The 16,094-nt window shown below is 37.7% G+C and overlaps 1 protein-coding gene and 1 pseudogene across 4 annotated transcripts in view; both read right to left on the reverse strand.

Annotated features, from left to right (window-relative positions):
* FBXL20 (F-box and leucine rich repeat protein 20) overlaps positions 1 to 16,094 on the reverse strand; it is a 105,372-nt gene that overhangs the window by 12,441 nt on the left and 76,837 nt on the right. For all 4 annotated transcript variants that reach the window (XM_070773392.1, XM_019981240.2, XM_070773394.1 and 1 more), the window contains 4 exons: positions 7,155 to 7,250; positions 5,449 to 5,575; positions 4,032 to 4,106; positions 1,482 to 1,612 (listed from right to left, as the gene is read on the reverse strand). In XM_070773392.1, coding sequence (XP_070629493.1) covers positions 1,482 to 1,612; positions 4,032 to 4,106; positions 5,449 to 5,575; positions 7,155 to 7,250 — 429 coding nt within the window. The remainder of the gene's footprint in view (positions 1 to 1,481; positions 1,613 to 4,031; positions 4,107 to 5,448; positions 5,576 to 7,154; positions 7,251 to 16,094) is intronic.
* On the reverse strand, positions 7,257 to 16,089 carry LOC139177573 (large ribosomal subunit protein mL53 pseudogene; annotated as a pseudogene).

Here is a 16,094-nt window from a genome sequence, read left to right on the forward strand (position 1 = left end):
GCAAGTCTGTATACAGATCTTGCCATTCTCTTTCATGGAGTCATCAAAAAGTGGTCCTGTAAATATATTTCAGGGTGACGCAATCAGAAGAACATAATAGAAGCTTGTAGTTAATGCCAAAATGCATGATAAATGCATTAAAAAGCCTTCGTGATAGCATACTGCTTACCCCCAGAGGGCAGCCTGCTCCTAGAAAACAAAGGAAATGGAGATAAATACTCTGTTTCAGTTAATCTTGCTGCTAAAGTAAATTATTCTCTTTCCTTATTTCACATGTAGGTTCACTCAGATTTAAACAGCTTTTAAAAATACGATGAAGGGACTGGTTAATCACAGGCCTGTCCCAAATAAGAAATTCCATATATATGAAAAAAAATATCCTTAAGCTTCCTGCCTCCTCCCACAGGCTTTCAGGGAGGCCCAGCAGAGAAGGAAGCTGAGCTGGCAGTCACTCTCCTATTCAGGAACTGCTGAACACAACCCTAAACACCAACCACAGGCTTGGGGAATCAAAAGTAGTAGCTCTTTTCTGTGCAAAGTCTGGTGGTGTCTGTATGACAATACCGAAGAACACTGTATGTTTGCTTACAAATTACTAAAAAAGTTAAAGCAAAACCATATAAAGGCCCATGGCCAGATCATTACAAAAAAGTTTTAAGAAAGTTTTTATTGGTTTACAATGATTGTTATAGGTAAGAAAAGTGGTTTTGTAGGTTTTGGAGCTAGACTGCCTGGGAGTGAACACTTATTCCTGCCCTTACTAACTGTGAGACCTTGAACTGTTTACTCCACCTCTTTGTGCTTTGGTTTTCTCATCTATAACATAGAGGTGATAACAGTGCTTATATGGTGTTATGATGATTAAATGAATTAATATCTGTAAGTCGTTTATGGCTGACACGTTTAATATGTAAGTACAATGAAGCTTTGTTTTAAAGACTGAAAATCAAGATGGGCTTGATGCCATGTGTCTGCTAACATAGCATTCTTAGTAAACATTCAGCCAATCTTGTACTCAGGTAGAGAAGAGGAGCCACAGAGAAATAAAGCTTGCTTTAAAACCATCAGTACAAAAGAGTTGTTTTTTCGCTTTAAATATTCCCCGCTATGTACCTGACATCATTACTACAATAGAATAGGTAGGCCTCTATAAATTTTCTTCAGAAAGAAATTACATGAAAGCATTAATAAGAGAAAATGACTTTATTTCTTTTCTCAAGTAATGAGATAAAATGTTGGTATTTTAGTACTAGTTATATTCTAGTATGGACAGCAAGAAGTAGAAAATGAGGACTATGACCCCCAGGTTCAGGCCAATTACATGTAATCAAATGAGGTAGGAAGCAAGTAGGTAGGCATCTGAAAAGGTAGTAGTGGCCTTGTAGAGTCTACCTTAGAAATTTCAAGTTTCCAAGGAATGAGCATGAGTGGAGGCTGCTGCTCCTTTTCTCTGATTTTTTGAGATAAACAAAAATGTTTACCTAAGCCGAGGGCAGTTCTGACCTAAAGCGTTCAGGATGGCATCTGTGATGTTGGAGCAGCCAGAGGCACAGAGGGACTGTAACTTATGGCACCCTCTGCATATAGTAATGAGACCTTCATCTGTGATTTGCTAAAAAAACAAGAGGGAAAAACCCAGAGTTATCAGTAACTTAGCAGAAGATAAAGACAAAAAAAGTTACCTCTGTGAAGTAAGTGCCAAAAAGAAATAAAAGCAGATTTGATATTAATCACGTAGCAGACCTAAAAGAAAATGAACACTTTCTTTCTTCCTTCCAGTTCCTTTTGATTTAGTTTTCAAGAGAATCTGTGCTCATTGCTGGTGCAAAGGGAAGAAGCTATAATGGGGTTCTTTTAACCTAATGGGAGTAACAGGACTGGGAACAGCATGGGGTGCATCTTGGTGTAGGTTCAATTAAATGATTTTAAAACCTAGAAAACAGATAAGAACAGCAGTATTTTAACAGTATAAACACATTTACAAGTTCAAAATTGATACTAAGTTACTTTAACAACCTGTGGATGACACTACTGCAGTCTTATATCAACCATAGATCCATTTATTTCTAAATTTCAGTTTTATAATATAAAGACTATCCTAATTTAATGGAAACAGTTGTATCCAACTCAAATTTTGTATGTTTCAAATTACTGTTTTAATTTTAAAATGAAAAAGAACACAGAAGATGTTACATTAAAAAAAAAAAGATGTCACGTATAAACATCTTATATTGGATATAATCAACATTCTAATTTATCCCTATCTTGATAGATTCACTAATTTTGTGTAAGCCTCAGAATAAAGCTTTCCTGTCATCTCTGTTTAATCAAGCAGTATTCTTCGGTTGTAAGGACAACTGAAACAAACAAACAAAAACAAACAAAAAACCCTCAAACTTTAAATATTCATTGCTTAAATCAGTACGCTCTCAGTATTGTAGAACACACAACTGAAAATGGATGCAAAGACAGATACAAGATCTGTCATAAGAATGAGTTGATAAGGTGTATATACACAGGAAAGTATTGTGAGGGCTGTGCTGCCTTTTTTTCCTTCACGTTTTAAATTCTGTAAGGGATTATTGAGGAAAAAAGATGAAGAAAGTCATATTACCAATACTCATGATTTTTAAAAAGAGTAAAAATCTACTAAACTTTTATGTTTTCAACTTAGTCAAGAAAAAGAGACTGCATTAAGTACATACTTCGGTCACTTCAACAGTTTCGGGCAGAAACTTCAAGAAGTCTTATGAATGCTGAGAATCATTTCATCACATTGCACAGGAATGACGGATGGAATGACTCACGCCCTAAGATCTGGGTGAAGGTAAACAGTAAAATAAACACATGACGGAGCTGGTTCTTTATGCCAGAGGGTAGAGGAAAGGAAACCAAAACGGTAAACGCTAGGCATGGTATGTATGTGTTTATATGTAACATAAACATGTAATACCTGTGCATGTGTACATAAATAAAATCTGAAGATTTATCAGTTTTTTCCTATCACTGTAAGATGACAGTTTCATGTTTACAAAAGTTGTGTAAGATCTTTCTTTCAGGCCAAAGACTTTAGTTTCATAAATGAAAGTAGGCAAATTTCTGGTAGTTAGCAACTATGGGAATCAAAATATCATCTCCTTAACTCAGTCTCTAGGAGCATCTTAAACATCACTTTTAGCACCATCCTTGCAGTCTACGGGGTCGCACAGAGTCGGACATGACTGAAGCGACTTAGCAACAGTAGCAGCTTAAGGGCTGGAAGGACAGGATGCTTAAACTGCACAAAACATGGCCCTATATGTGTCACCCTAAAATGACCACTGTGCTCTTAAGTCTCAAGTGACCAAAGAATAAACAGAAAGTATAACCACCAGAAGGGTTAGCAAAAACAAGGAAAACCCTAACTTTTTTCACTGCAATGAGAGGCTCTTACTCCAAAGTAATACACATACGTAATTTTTAAGGCAAGAGAGGAAAGTTAAAGGTGTACCGTCACTGTTCTAGGATCCTGAATAGTTTCAGTTAATTCTATGAGCAAAATCCAAAATCAAAATCTTTTTTGTGATAGACACAAAAAAGTTGATAGTCTAAATAAACAAATCAAATGTAAACTATAAATACTAACTGAGAATAATTTAAAGGGTATACTTTGCTTGTCATCTACTTATATCAGTGGTCCCCAATAGTCATGACTGATAGATCTTAAATTGATGTGACTGCAATTAATTTACCAAAAATATTTTAAAGACCAAAGTTTATGAATAATTTACTTCTAAAAAGTAAGTTTTCCTAAGTAGAAGAGAAAGGGGTGGAGTTGTACTTGAGTTTACTTGGAATTCTGTATAAGCTACTCTCTATCTCATCTACGTCAAAGGCCCTAGGAGTGAGCAATGCTGAGCATGTAAAAAAGCATGATGTTTACTTGAATCCTCAGGGATGAAGTGGACAAACTGCTGGTCATTATGACTGAAACTCTTAACATTACTGAAATGAATTACTAGCACAAAAGAGCGGTTGGAAGGACTGCTTACTAAGCAAGTCTGCAAGTTCAAAGTCACCAGTTCAGGACAGTGTGCACCTATGTACTTGAGAGCTTCATCTTCTAGCTAGAAAAATTAAAAAGAGAGAGAAAAAACTATTACTGATATTGTTTAGAATTTTAAAACTTTAAAATCTTAAAGGTTTAAGAGTGTACATACACACACAGAGTGTACACATTCATCAATACATTTTAAATGTAGCTAACGAAGTTTCAAAGGATCATATAAAAGTGCAATTCATATGATTAGTACAGTTATTAGTCTTTGTCATCAGTTTGGGCCACATTAATTTCGTATCACCAAATCAAGGGAAAGATAAGCACTGCCTAGTGTTCATGGATATTTCTTCTGATAAATTAAATATTCTTCACAGAATTCTCCGGAAGGATTTTGAAACTAAAGTAACTTTCACATTTCTACACTCCATGTAAAGTTCCTTAACAAACTTCTGGGAGCAGGAGCTGAGAGAGGAATCTGCAGTTTATCTACTGCTGGAAGATCACTGCTATGAGTACAGTGCTGAGACCAGATGGCAAGTAACTTGACTATAATGATGCATCCCAATCAATATTTTTCAGGGTTCCATAAATAACCAGAAGTTCAAGCTGTTGTTTTAAGGCAGTCATACTTTCGAAGCTCTGTTTCAAACAATGGGAAATCCTCCCATTATGGTGAAAGAATGAGGGCATTAAAAGAAAAACAGAAACCAAGGCATGGTTTTAGCAACCTTTAATAAAAAAAGGGGGAATAAGAGCATAGCCCTACTTTGTCAGTCACTTCTAAACCCACTCTTGATCATTTCCTTCCACATGTTGTTACCATGTCAAATCCTTTTTTCCCCCACTGTAAAACACTGAGATATTAAAAATTTTAATGACAAAATATGTTGGATTTGTGATGTGACTGGCAGGAAATAAGCATCAACACTATAAAATGTAGGTTGCTATAAACTTTGCACATCCAGCTCAAGGTCTCAGGCAGTTGACAACCTAGCGTGTTTTCTTTTCAGATTAAATTACATGAAACCTTTCTTGCCAACAGCACCTGTTCTATATGATTTTCTCTCCTCATCTTTGCCTCTCATCAAAAATTTTATCTTTGGTCAGGTGTTAATTTTTCTCCTTTTTGGGGGGCCGGGATGGGGGTGCGGAAGGCCATGCTGCATGGCATGCATGATCTTAGTTCCTCAACCAGTGACTGAACCCACGCCCCCTGCAGTGGAAGCGTGGCGTCTAAGGAATTCCCTCTTCTACTTTTTCACTCTAGGGAAAATACTTTAATTTTTGGTAAGCATGGGTTTTTGGTTAGTAACACACAACTACGTATCTCTCTAGCCAACATCCTGGGCTGCCCACCAAGCTCATGGCGCCTCTATCAATCTAAAGTTAAGACAGGGAGTTATTATTACCTGTGTGCAGCCTTTTAAGAATAAGGCTTTAAGACCTCCACAGCCTCTCACTAGAGCTTGGATACCATCCTTGGTTACTTGGTCACACCAGGAAATGTTTAATTGCTCCAACAGTGGACATCCCTCACTTAGGAATAAAACAAATGAAACAAACATATGACTAAATCCAACTCTAAAGGCACCAATGTCTCATTTTATTGGTTATTCCATAACAACAAAAGGCATATTTATCAATGCTTGCGGTGTTCACGTGGGAGACACCACTAGGAGGACTAGCTCAAATCTACCTTAACAAGCTCAAGCACAATGCTGTTTTTCAGATATGTTAGATTTTATGGAGCTTTATACTTTTCAAAATATATTCTTTCTGCACTTATCACAACTTTAACAGTCTCAGACAAGAAATGGAAATTAAGTGATTCATTCATTCAAGTTAACAGAGTAATTAATGAAGAATCAGATTCAATCTCAAAGTTTTCTATCAAACAATTCAAGCACTTATCAAAGCATTAGTAATGAGGACATGGAAAATTTTCTTTTAAAAATTACAAAGGATCTGCAAAATTTTCTTTTCTGGGACATATATAGGGTATATTTTACACAGGCTGAATTTAGGATATATGATATTAGATCTCTGCCTTCTATCAAATACTATTTCATTTTTTGATTTAAACTACAGAAGAATTAACTATACATTTAAATTTAATTTACATTTAATTTAACTATACATTTAAACTATAGAAGAATCCCAAGCTTTAGGGCATTTTTTGGAAAATACTGCTTGGTTTTATAAAATAAAGCCAGGGATCTTGGTTCAAGTTCATTCTTCAGCATTAAAAGTGTTACTTCAGGCAGTCACCTCAGGAAGTCTGCCAAAGCCTCTCTCAGACCAAGATTAGCAATAGTCCTTCTAAGTTCTCCTCAAATTGATGCATTCATTTTTACCCTGACACTTATTCCTCTGTACTAAAACATACTTAAGTGTCTTTTTTCTTCTTATAGACTCTGAGAAACTTAAGGATGACTTATTCAGTTACCTCCCATGGTTGAATCACAATAACTGGGATTCAGAAGTGTTTTAGATTTTATCTGGAAAGTGTCTACCTCACAAGATTTTCAAATAAATGAGCTCATTTACATGAAGTGCTATAAACTATGAACACTGTTATACTACCTTATTTACTATACCAACCAGCCTTAGATATATGTGTTCTTAAGTATAGAAGGAGCCACATTTTCATATTACTTACACTCTACTTAACTAAATTTAATTTCTTCTTTTAATAGTTTAATTCTTATTATTCATAATGTAAGTAATGCATGGGACCATAATCATTTATAAAAGGCTGATAAAAAAGTAAAAGTGCAAAGAGAATGGGCACTTCACCCTCCTTTCAAGAAATATCTTTTTGTAATGCAGTTTTAAAAATTACAATCACATTAAAACAATGAAAACCTACTGAGTGCTTACTACATACAGAATCCTGTGCTAAGCACTTCATTCATGTACAAACTACTATTCTGTTCAGAAATCCTAGTTACTGCTAGTCATTTCATCTGAATTTGTCCTATAATTTGGGCAAGTGGTAAAACAAAGGGTCAATTTTGAACCACAGTACATATCTATAAAACAAAAGTTTCTTTCAATTCCAACTTAAATAAGTATTTGTTCTGATTATTGGACATTCTTGTTATAAGAAATTTACCTCAGAGCTTTTAGAGACATGTTTGTTATTGATGTACAGGAAGCCAAGTCAAGGTGCCTGAGTTTGGAACAAAACTTGCTAAGGCTAGTACATGTACTGAAAAAGGAGAAAATAATAAACAAATATGAACACAGTCTACTAAGCATATAATAATATTATACATAATTTTCAATAAACAAATAAGAACACATCTTTAGAATTTCATACATGATTCTCAAGTATTACAAAAACTAAAATTTCCATACCCCAAATATTAATAAAAAGTAGTTATAAATCCAGGGATCTTTAACCTTGAGGAAGAGGTAGGTTCTCAAAGGATAAAAAAAGTTGTGCTGTGTATAAGAATTTGCACAGGGGGAAGATCGTTCTTGATTCACATTTGGAAACATTAATAGCTATTCACAGTGACTACATTTGTGCTGGTAAAAGATTTACAGGCATTTTGTAAATTCACAACACCAGAAAGCTAGCTAGAACATGCTAGCGAGTTGTGATACATGAAAACCAAAAGCTGTCTCTGCTCTTTCACTTAAATCTCTTTCTGTTCACGATAACCTTGTGCATGGCATTAACAAAATAATCAGATTTTTGCAAGGTATACTGAGGATGGACTAGTGTTAGGCTGAAAGAAACTAAGTTATGTAATACTACTGCCTGCTTTCCTTTATGAATTTGTTAAAAGCTCTTTTCTCACAGTGGTCAAGTTCCTCATTTAAATTTTTTTTTCAGGTATGGAAAATCTCAAATATACTCTCAAGACTAACAGAGAATGCACATATACCATCATTAAACTCTGACATTTATCAATATTCTACTCTCGCTATTTCATCTATTTCCTTTTTTTCCCTTGTTCCAATCTTTTAGAGGAAATCCCAGACATATTATTTCACCATATATTTCACCAAATATTTCAGACATATTTCTAACATATAAGGATTTAAATTCCTTAATGTCTGACACCCAGTCCCAGTCTGTGTTCAACTTTTCCCAAATGTATCATAAATGCCTTTGTCAAACTTCCTCTTGTGGTTTTCTTCTGCAGTTTAGTAATGAACACTCTTTCTTGAACATAGCCAATCATCTCTTTCCTTGGTGAAAGGTCTGTCTAAGTGCTTAGGGCTTTTATCAGTTGATTAATTTTCTTTTTTTGGGGCCACATTGTGTGGCATGTGGGATCTTTGTTCCCTGACCAAAGATCAAATCTGTGCCCCATGCAATGGATGTGCAGAGTCTTGACCACTGGACCACCAGGGAAGTCTCAGGTCTATTTTTTTTTTTTTTCCCCAAACCACCACAGATCATGTAGTATTTATTTTAAAAATAGGCATATACGAGTACCCCTGCAGTTCAAACCTGCCGTTGTTCAACGATCATTATAGACAGTATGCAAGATTATCAGTTTTATTTTGGACAGAAAGTGTTGCTGGAATTTGGCGAAAATTGGTAGTAGGTACCCTGACTATATAGCACAGAACTTAAGATTAGAGCCCAACACAAATATAGGATTTAACCCAAGAGGACAGTTCAAGTCATGACAGAAGACAAGATGCCCCAAAAATAAAAGAAAGGAGAGTAGTACACCCTTATGGTTAAGACAAGGGACCGGAGAGGAAGAGAAGTTCCACAAGGAGTGTATTAAGAGTGGCAAATGCGACTGAAATGGAAAGATGAGGACTGAGAAAACAGCATTTCTAATAGAGTAAGAGGTACCTTGAGTAGTGGAAGGAAAAGCCAAATTCAAAAGGGTTAAGCAGTGAGTGACGGTAAGAAACTGAAATAAATTCAAATTTGTCCGCACCCCTCGTCTTTCCTCGTCCCATAAACACTGGTTAGGTTTGTAGTCACAGGCCTCTTCTTTTTTTTGGCATTCTGTGGCCCTCCAGATAGTGATATAAGTAATTAAGTTCTTCTTAAATAAGTGTCCTTAGCAGTCTTGGGTTAAAATCTGTTGACTGGTCTCTTTTGTGCTGTCAGCACCCGGTACTGGCGCTAGGCTTGTCCCTGCTCGCCGCCGCGCCCCTGGCCTGGATGTGGGAGGCGAAAGCAGTCAGCACTTCCTGGGCGGTCAGGTGAGCGCCACGCATAATCAAGCGATGCCCATCTCCGAACAGCACGTCCACGCAAGGCTCGGAGCTGTCATGCCTCACGTCCGCAATCACTGAGCAGTTGAGGTTCGTGGAGCGAACTTTCTTGCTGCTCACCGCCTGGAGGAAGGAAATTGTCGATTCCACGTTCTTCTGGAAGGGGCAAGACTGAACCCGAACCTGCTTGACCGAGCGGAGCCAGAGCCGAGCCAAGGCCGCCGCCATGGTGACATCCGCCCCGGAAGGTCAGGCCTATTTTTAATTGGATTGCCTTGTTATTATTGACTGTAAGAATGTTCTCTGTATCAGTTCAGTTCAGTTCAGTTCAGTTGCTCAGTGTCTGACTCTTTGTGATTCCATGGATGCAGCACTCCAGGCCTCCCTGTCCATCACCAACTCCCTGAGCTTACTCAAACTCATGTCCCTTGAGTGAGTGATGCCATCCAACCATCTCATCCTCTGTCGTTCCCTTCTCCTCCTGCCCTCAATCTTTCCCAGCATCAGGGTCTTTTCAAACGTGTCACTTCTTCACATCAGGTGGCCTAAGTATTGGAGTTTCAGCTTCAGCATCAGTCCTTCCAACGAACACCCAGGACTAATCTCCTTTAGGATGGACTGGTTGGATCTCCTTGCAGTCCAAAGGACTCTCAAGAGTCTTCTCCAACACCACAGTTCAAAAGCATCAGTTCTTCGGTGCTCAGCTTTCTTTATAGTCCCAACTCTCACATCATACATGACTAGTGGAAAAACCATAGCCTTGACTAGACAGACCTTTGTTAGCAAAGTAATATCTCTGCTTTTTAATTTGCTGTCTAGGTTGGTCATAACTTTTCTCCCAAGGAGTAAGCATCTTTTAATTTCATGGCTGCAGTCACCATATGCAGTGATTCTGGAGCCCCCAAAAATAAAGTCTGCCACTGTTTCCACTGTTTCCCCAAATATTTGCCACGAAGTGATGGGACCAGGTGCCATGATCTTAGTTTTCTGAATGTTGAGCTTTAAGTCAACTTTTTCACTCTCTTCTTTCACTTTTACCAAGAGGCTCTTTAGTTCTTCTTTGCTTTTTGCCATAAGGGTGGTGTCATCCGCTATCTGAGGTTATTGATATTTCTCTCAGCAATCTTGATTCCAGCTTGTGCTTCATCCAGCCCAGCGTTTCTCATAATGTACTCTGCATATAAGTTAAATAAGAAGGGTGACAATATACAGCCTTGACATACTCCTTTCCCAATTTGGAACCAGTCTGCTGTTTCATGTCCAGTTCTAACTGTTGCTTCCTGACCTGCATACAGGTTTCTCAAGAGGCAGGTCAGGTTATCTGGTATTCCCAACTCTTTCAGAATTTTCCACAGTTTGTGGTGACCCACACAGTCAAAGGCTTTGGCATAGTCAATAAAGCAGAAATAGATGTTTTTTTTTTTGGAATTCTCTTGCTTTTTCGATAACCCAATGGATCTCTGGTTCCTCTGCCTTTTCTAAATCCAGCTTGAACATCTGGAAGTTTACGGTTCATGTACTGTTGAAACCTGGCTTGGAGAATTTTGAGCATTACTTTACCAGTGTGTGAGATGAGTGCAATTGTGTGGTAGTTTGAGCATTCTTTAGCACTGCCTCTCTTTAGGGCTGGAATGAAAACTGACCTTTTCCAGTCCTGTGGCCACTGCTGAGTTTTCCAGATTTGCTGGCATATTAACTTTCACAGCATCATCTTTTGGGATTTGAAATAGCTCAATTGGAATCCCATCACTTCCACTAGCTTTGTTCGTAGTGATGCTTCCTAAGGCCCACTTGACTTCACATTCCAGGATGTCTGGCTCTAGGTGAGTGATCATACCATCGTGGTTATCTGGGTCATGAAGATCTTTTTTGTATAGTTCTTCTGTGTATTCTTGCCATCTCTTCTTAGTATCTTCTGCTTTCTCTATATATTCTTGATATATAATTTAATGCTTTTCAGTGTAGAAATCTGGTATTTCTTATTCTCAGTAGGTTTTTCATGGAAGCTTTTGATCATACTAAGGAAACTCCTTTCTATTCTTTGTTGCTTTTTTTCTGGCGGTGCCACTCAACTTGCAGGATCTTAGTTCCCCAATGAGGGACTGAACCTGCGTCCCAGCAGTGAAAGCACTGAGTCCTAACCATTTGAACCACCAGGAGATTCATAAATGAGTGTTAAGAGTTTGTTCTGTGCTTTTACTGCATCTAATGAAGCATCAGTTAGTTCTACTATTGCATAGCAAATTACCTTAAAACCGAGCAGCTTAAAATAATAATTATTTATTATCTCAGTTTTCATGAGTCAGGAATATGTGCACAGGCAGCACAGCAGGGTGACTTGGACTCAGGATCTCTCACAAGGCTACCATCAAGGTATACTAGCCACAGCTGGAACCATCTCAAAGGTCGCTAGATACTGATTCCCTTCCAAACTCATTTAGGTTAAGTGGAGGTTGGCAGACTTAAGATGACCCAATTCCAAGCTTCCCCATTTGGTTTTTGATAGAATTTAAGTTCTTGCTGGCTGTTGGCCAGAGACCTCAGTTTCTTGCCACATGGGCCTCTTCACAGAGCTACTCACAAGAGGGCAGAATGCTTCCAGAGCTGGAGAAGAAAGTAGAGCAAGATAGAAGACACAGTCTTTTTGGAACCTAATCTCCAAAGTGATACACAATCTCTTTTGCAGTATTCTATTGTTAGAAAATGAGACACTATGTCCAGTGTACACTCAAGGGGAGAAGATTACACAAAAGTGCAAACAGGAAGAGGCAGTGATTATTTGGGGGCCAGTTTAGAAGCTGCCCATCACAATGAAAATGATCCTGTGGTTTTTGTCCTTTATTCATTCCAGAGGACAGTAAATCTCAGCAGCTGCTTATTTTTGTATGTCCAGGAAGTCAAGAATGGTTTTGGTATTTTTAAATGGTTGAAAGAAAGTCAAAAGAAGATACTATTTTGTGACATGTGACATTAAACTATGTCTCAGCAACATGAGATAAAGTTTTGTTGGAGCAGAGCCATGTTCATTTGTTAACGTACTATCTGTGGCCACTTTGTAAAACACTGGCAGAGTTGACACTGACAGAGACTACAAGGCCAACAAAGCCTAAAATATTTCCTTATCCAGCCCTATACAGAAAAGTTTGTTGTTCTCTGCTTTATTCTAATATTATGGAAAATTACATTAATTGATTTTCAGATGTTAAACCACACGTATTTCTGGGATAAATCCCACTTAGATAAGACCCAACCCTTTTATATGTTGCTGGATTCAGTTTGCTAATACTTTATTAAGTATTTCTCCATCTCTGTGTCTGAGGAATATAGTAGACTTCCTTTTATTGTGATGTTTTTGCTTGGCTTTGGTATCAGAAAAATACTGGCCACACAGGACAAGTTATGAATTATTCCTCTTTTACTTTATGAGTGAGTTTGAGTATTAGTATTCTTCCTTCTTTTGATGGACTCACCAGTGAAGTCATATGGGCCTGTGCTTTTCTTTTTGTGGGACAATTTTGAATTGTTGTATTTACTTCTACAGATTTATTCAGAATGTTAATCTGTACCTTCCCAGGAGTTGGTCCATCTCACCTAGGTTGTCTGATTAAATGTATTTATGATACTACCTGACAAACATTTCATCTTGTCTGCTTTTGACAATTTGAGTCTACCCTCTTATTTTCTTAGTCTAGGTTTATCAATTAAAAAAACTTTTTTCAATGATTACAGATTTTGTTACTGTTTTTGTTTCCTGTTTCACTGATATCCATTCTAATCTTTATTTTTTCCTTCTGCTTGCTTTGGGCTTTGCTCTTCTTTTTGCTAAGTTTTAAAAAAACTTTATGTATTTATTTTTGGCTGTGATGGGTCTTCGTTGCTGCATGTGGGCTTCCTTTAACTGGGCAAGCAGGGGCTACTCTTCGCTGTGGTGTGCCGGCTTCTCACTGCTGTGGTGTCCCTTGTGGAGTATGGGCTCTAGTGTGAGCAGGCTTCAGTAGTTGCAGCGCACGGGCTTAGTCAGTCTGCGGTAGGTGGAATCTTCACGGACCAGGGATCAAACCCTCATCCCCTGCATTGGCAGGCAGATTCTTAACCAGTGGATCACCAGGGAAGTCCTTTTCTAATTTCTCAATGTTGAAGGCTGTTACTGATAAGAGCTTTCTCTCTTTTCTCTTTTGTGACACAGGATTGCAGAGCTGTATTACTATCTTGGCCACATCACATTAATGGTGGTAGCTTTTCATTTTCATTCAGTTCAAAATTACATAGAAGCATGATGCTGAATTTCCAAAGATTCTGTTGAGAATCTCTAGTTTAATTTTCTAGTTCTGGTCAAAGAATATATTTTGAATGATTTTAATCTTCTTAAATTAAGACTTATTTAGTAGCCCAATCTATGCTCTACCCTAGAGAATGTTCCAAGTATGTATCTAAAGAATGTTTATTCTGTAATCATTGGGTGGAGTGTTCTATCTGCACAGTATGCGTTTTTCCATCTGTTTACTTTCAACCTATTTGTGTATTTCAATCTAAAGCTTGTCTCTTATAGACAGCACAAGCTGGGTCTTGTTTTTTAATCCATACTGACAATTTGTCTTCTGGGTGAAGTGTTCAGTCTGTCCACATTTAATAAAAATTGTTGGTTTTTTAATCTTTTTTTTTTTTTTTTTTTTTTGTGGAGGGGTGGAAATATGCTGCATGGCATGTAGAATCTCAGCTCCCTGACCAGGGATGCAATCAGCAACCCCTGCATTGAAAGCATGGAATCTTAGTCACTGGACCACCAAGGAAGTCCCAGTAAAATTATTGATATGGTTGCATTTTCTCTCCCATTCTTTTTCTTTTTGTTTCATGCTTTCCTTAAGTTTGTTTTTCTGTCTCTCCTTTACTGTTTTCTTGTATCAGGTATACTGTTTCAATTCCTGTTGATTTTTTTACCTTTTCCCTGAGTTATTTTCTTATAGTTTGCTCACAGAATACAATATGTATCTTAATTTACCACAATCTATTTCAGAACAGTAACTTAATTCTCACAAAAACATTAGCATTTTACTCCAATATGTAATGGTTCTGTTCTCTCTCCTTTGTGCTATTATTTTCGCATGTTCTAACATATTTTATATATTACTCCTATAAATATCATAGACCTATCAATACTGTTGCTGTTCAGTTGCTCAGTCATGTCCGACTCTTTGTGACCCCATGAACTGCAGCATGTCAGGCTTCCCTGTCATTCACCGTCTCCCAGAGCTTGCTCAAACTCATGTCCATTGAGTTGGTGATACCATCCAACCATCTCATCCTCTGTCGTCCCCTTCTCCTCCTGCCTTCAATCTTTCCCAGCATCAGGGTCTTTTCTAACGAGTCAGCTCTTCACATCAGGTGGCCAAAGTACTGGAGCTTCAACTTCAGCATCAGTCCTTCCAATGAATATTCAGGACTGATTTTCTTTAGGATTGACAGGTTTGATCTCCTTGCAGTCCAAGGGACTCTCAAGAGTCTTCTCCAACACCACAGTTCAAAAGCATCAATTTTTCGGTGCTCAGCCTTCTTTATGGCTGCCTTATTTAAGTTCTGGCAATTCTTCTTCAGTTCAGTTTCCCAGCAATTGTTCTTTCCATTTTAGTTATTCTTTGCCCAGCTTTGTGGGGTCTCAATATGTGCATATATAGTTTACTCTTCAGCCAAATTTATGAAGATTTCTGTAGTCTTTTTTTGAGTCAGCTTCCCTCTTTCCAGACACCTATTTGGTCATCCTGGTCTCCCAGAACTTTGATCTTTCTCTTCAAATCAGACAGAACTTTGTGCCCAGCTTGCATTCCTTCTCCTGTACCATTATCTCAAAAATGCCACCAAGCAGAAAGCCACGACAATCATAAGGCTCACCTCATTTGTTTCTCAGTTCTGCTCTGCATGTTGTCCAACATTTCAGACTGCTTGCTTTCTATGTTTTGTACAGTTTTAGAGCTGTTTATAGCAGGAGGGCAGTGACTGTTGTTATCAGAAACAGAGGTCTCCACTCTTGATTTTTGAAGTCTGTATCTTTTTTCTTTTAAACTATATTTAATATACTGCTAAAGTCACTAGAACATGCAAAATTCTGAACATTAACCTGTGGTTATTTGATGATTTTAAGATATTTAGATTTATGAATTTAATGTGCTTATGTTAAAAGCTTTTGTTTTTCAGAAATGCTTATTGTAGTAATGCATGTTGGGACTTCCCTGGTGGAGCAGTAGATAAGAATCCTCCTGCCAATGCGGGGGACACGAGTTCCATCCCTGGCCTGAGAAGATTCCACATGTTGCAGAGCTACTAAACTCGTGTGCCACAACTAGCGAGCCTTCACTCCAGAGCCCTCAAGCCTGCATGCTGCAACTACTGAAGCCCGTGCCCAGAGCCTGTGCTCTGCAACGAGAGGCCACCACAATGAGAAATCCCCACACCATAACAAAGAGTATCCCCCACTTGCCACAACTAGAGAAAGGTTGCTCAAAAGCGACGAAGACTCAGTGCAAAAAAAGAAATGCATATTTACACTGTTTAGGAATTTTTCACAAAAAGATAAAATGAATAAGATAAAAGAGTGGGGGTATAGAGAAAACAAAACTAGCAATATTACTAAATAATATCAAGTAACTTAAGTTTTATTTTAAATTTTGAGGCAGAATTTGAGCCAAATTCCAAAATAAGCTTCTTGTTCCATTTCTAACTTCTAAAGTTGCTTTCTCTTTCTTGAAACATCATTTCTCTATGAAACCAAAATGAAATTTACTAAATATATTTAGCAGCCTGCATTAAAAGCTAGTACAGGCAGGACATAATGGGCTATGACTTACCCTTCTAAAATATAAAATAC

Source organism: Bos indicus, chromosome 19 (assembly GCF_029378745.1).
Source record: "Bos indicus isolate NIAB-ARS_2022 breed Sahiwal x Tharparkar chromosome 19, NIAB-ARS_B.indTharparkar_mat_pri_1.0, whole genome shotgun sequence".
Classification (NCBI taxonomy): Eukaryota; Metazoa; Chordata; class Mammalia; order Artiodactyla; family Bovidae; genus Bos; species Bos indicus.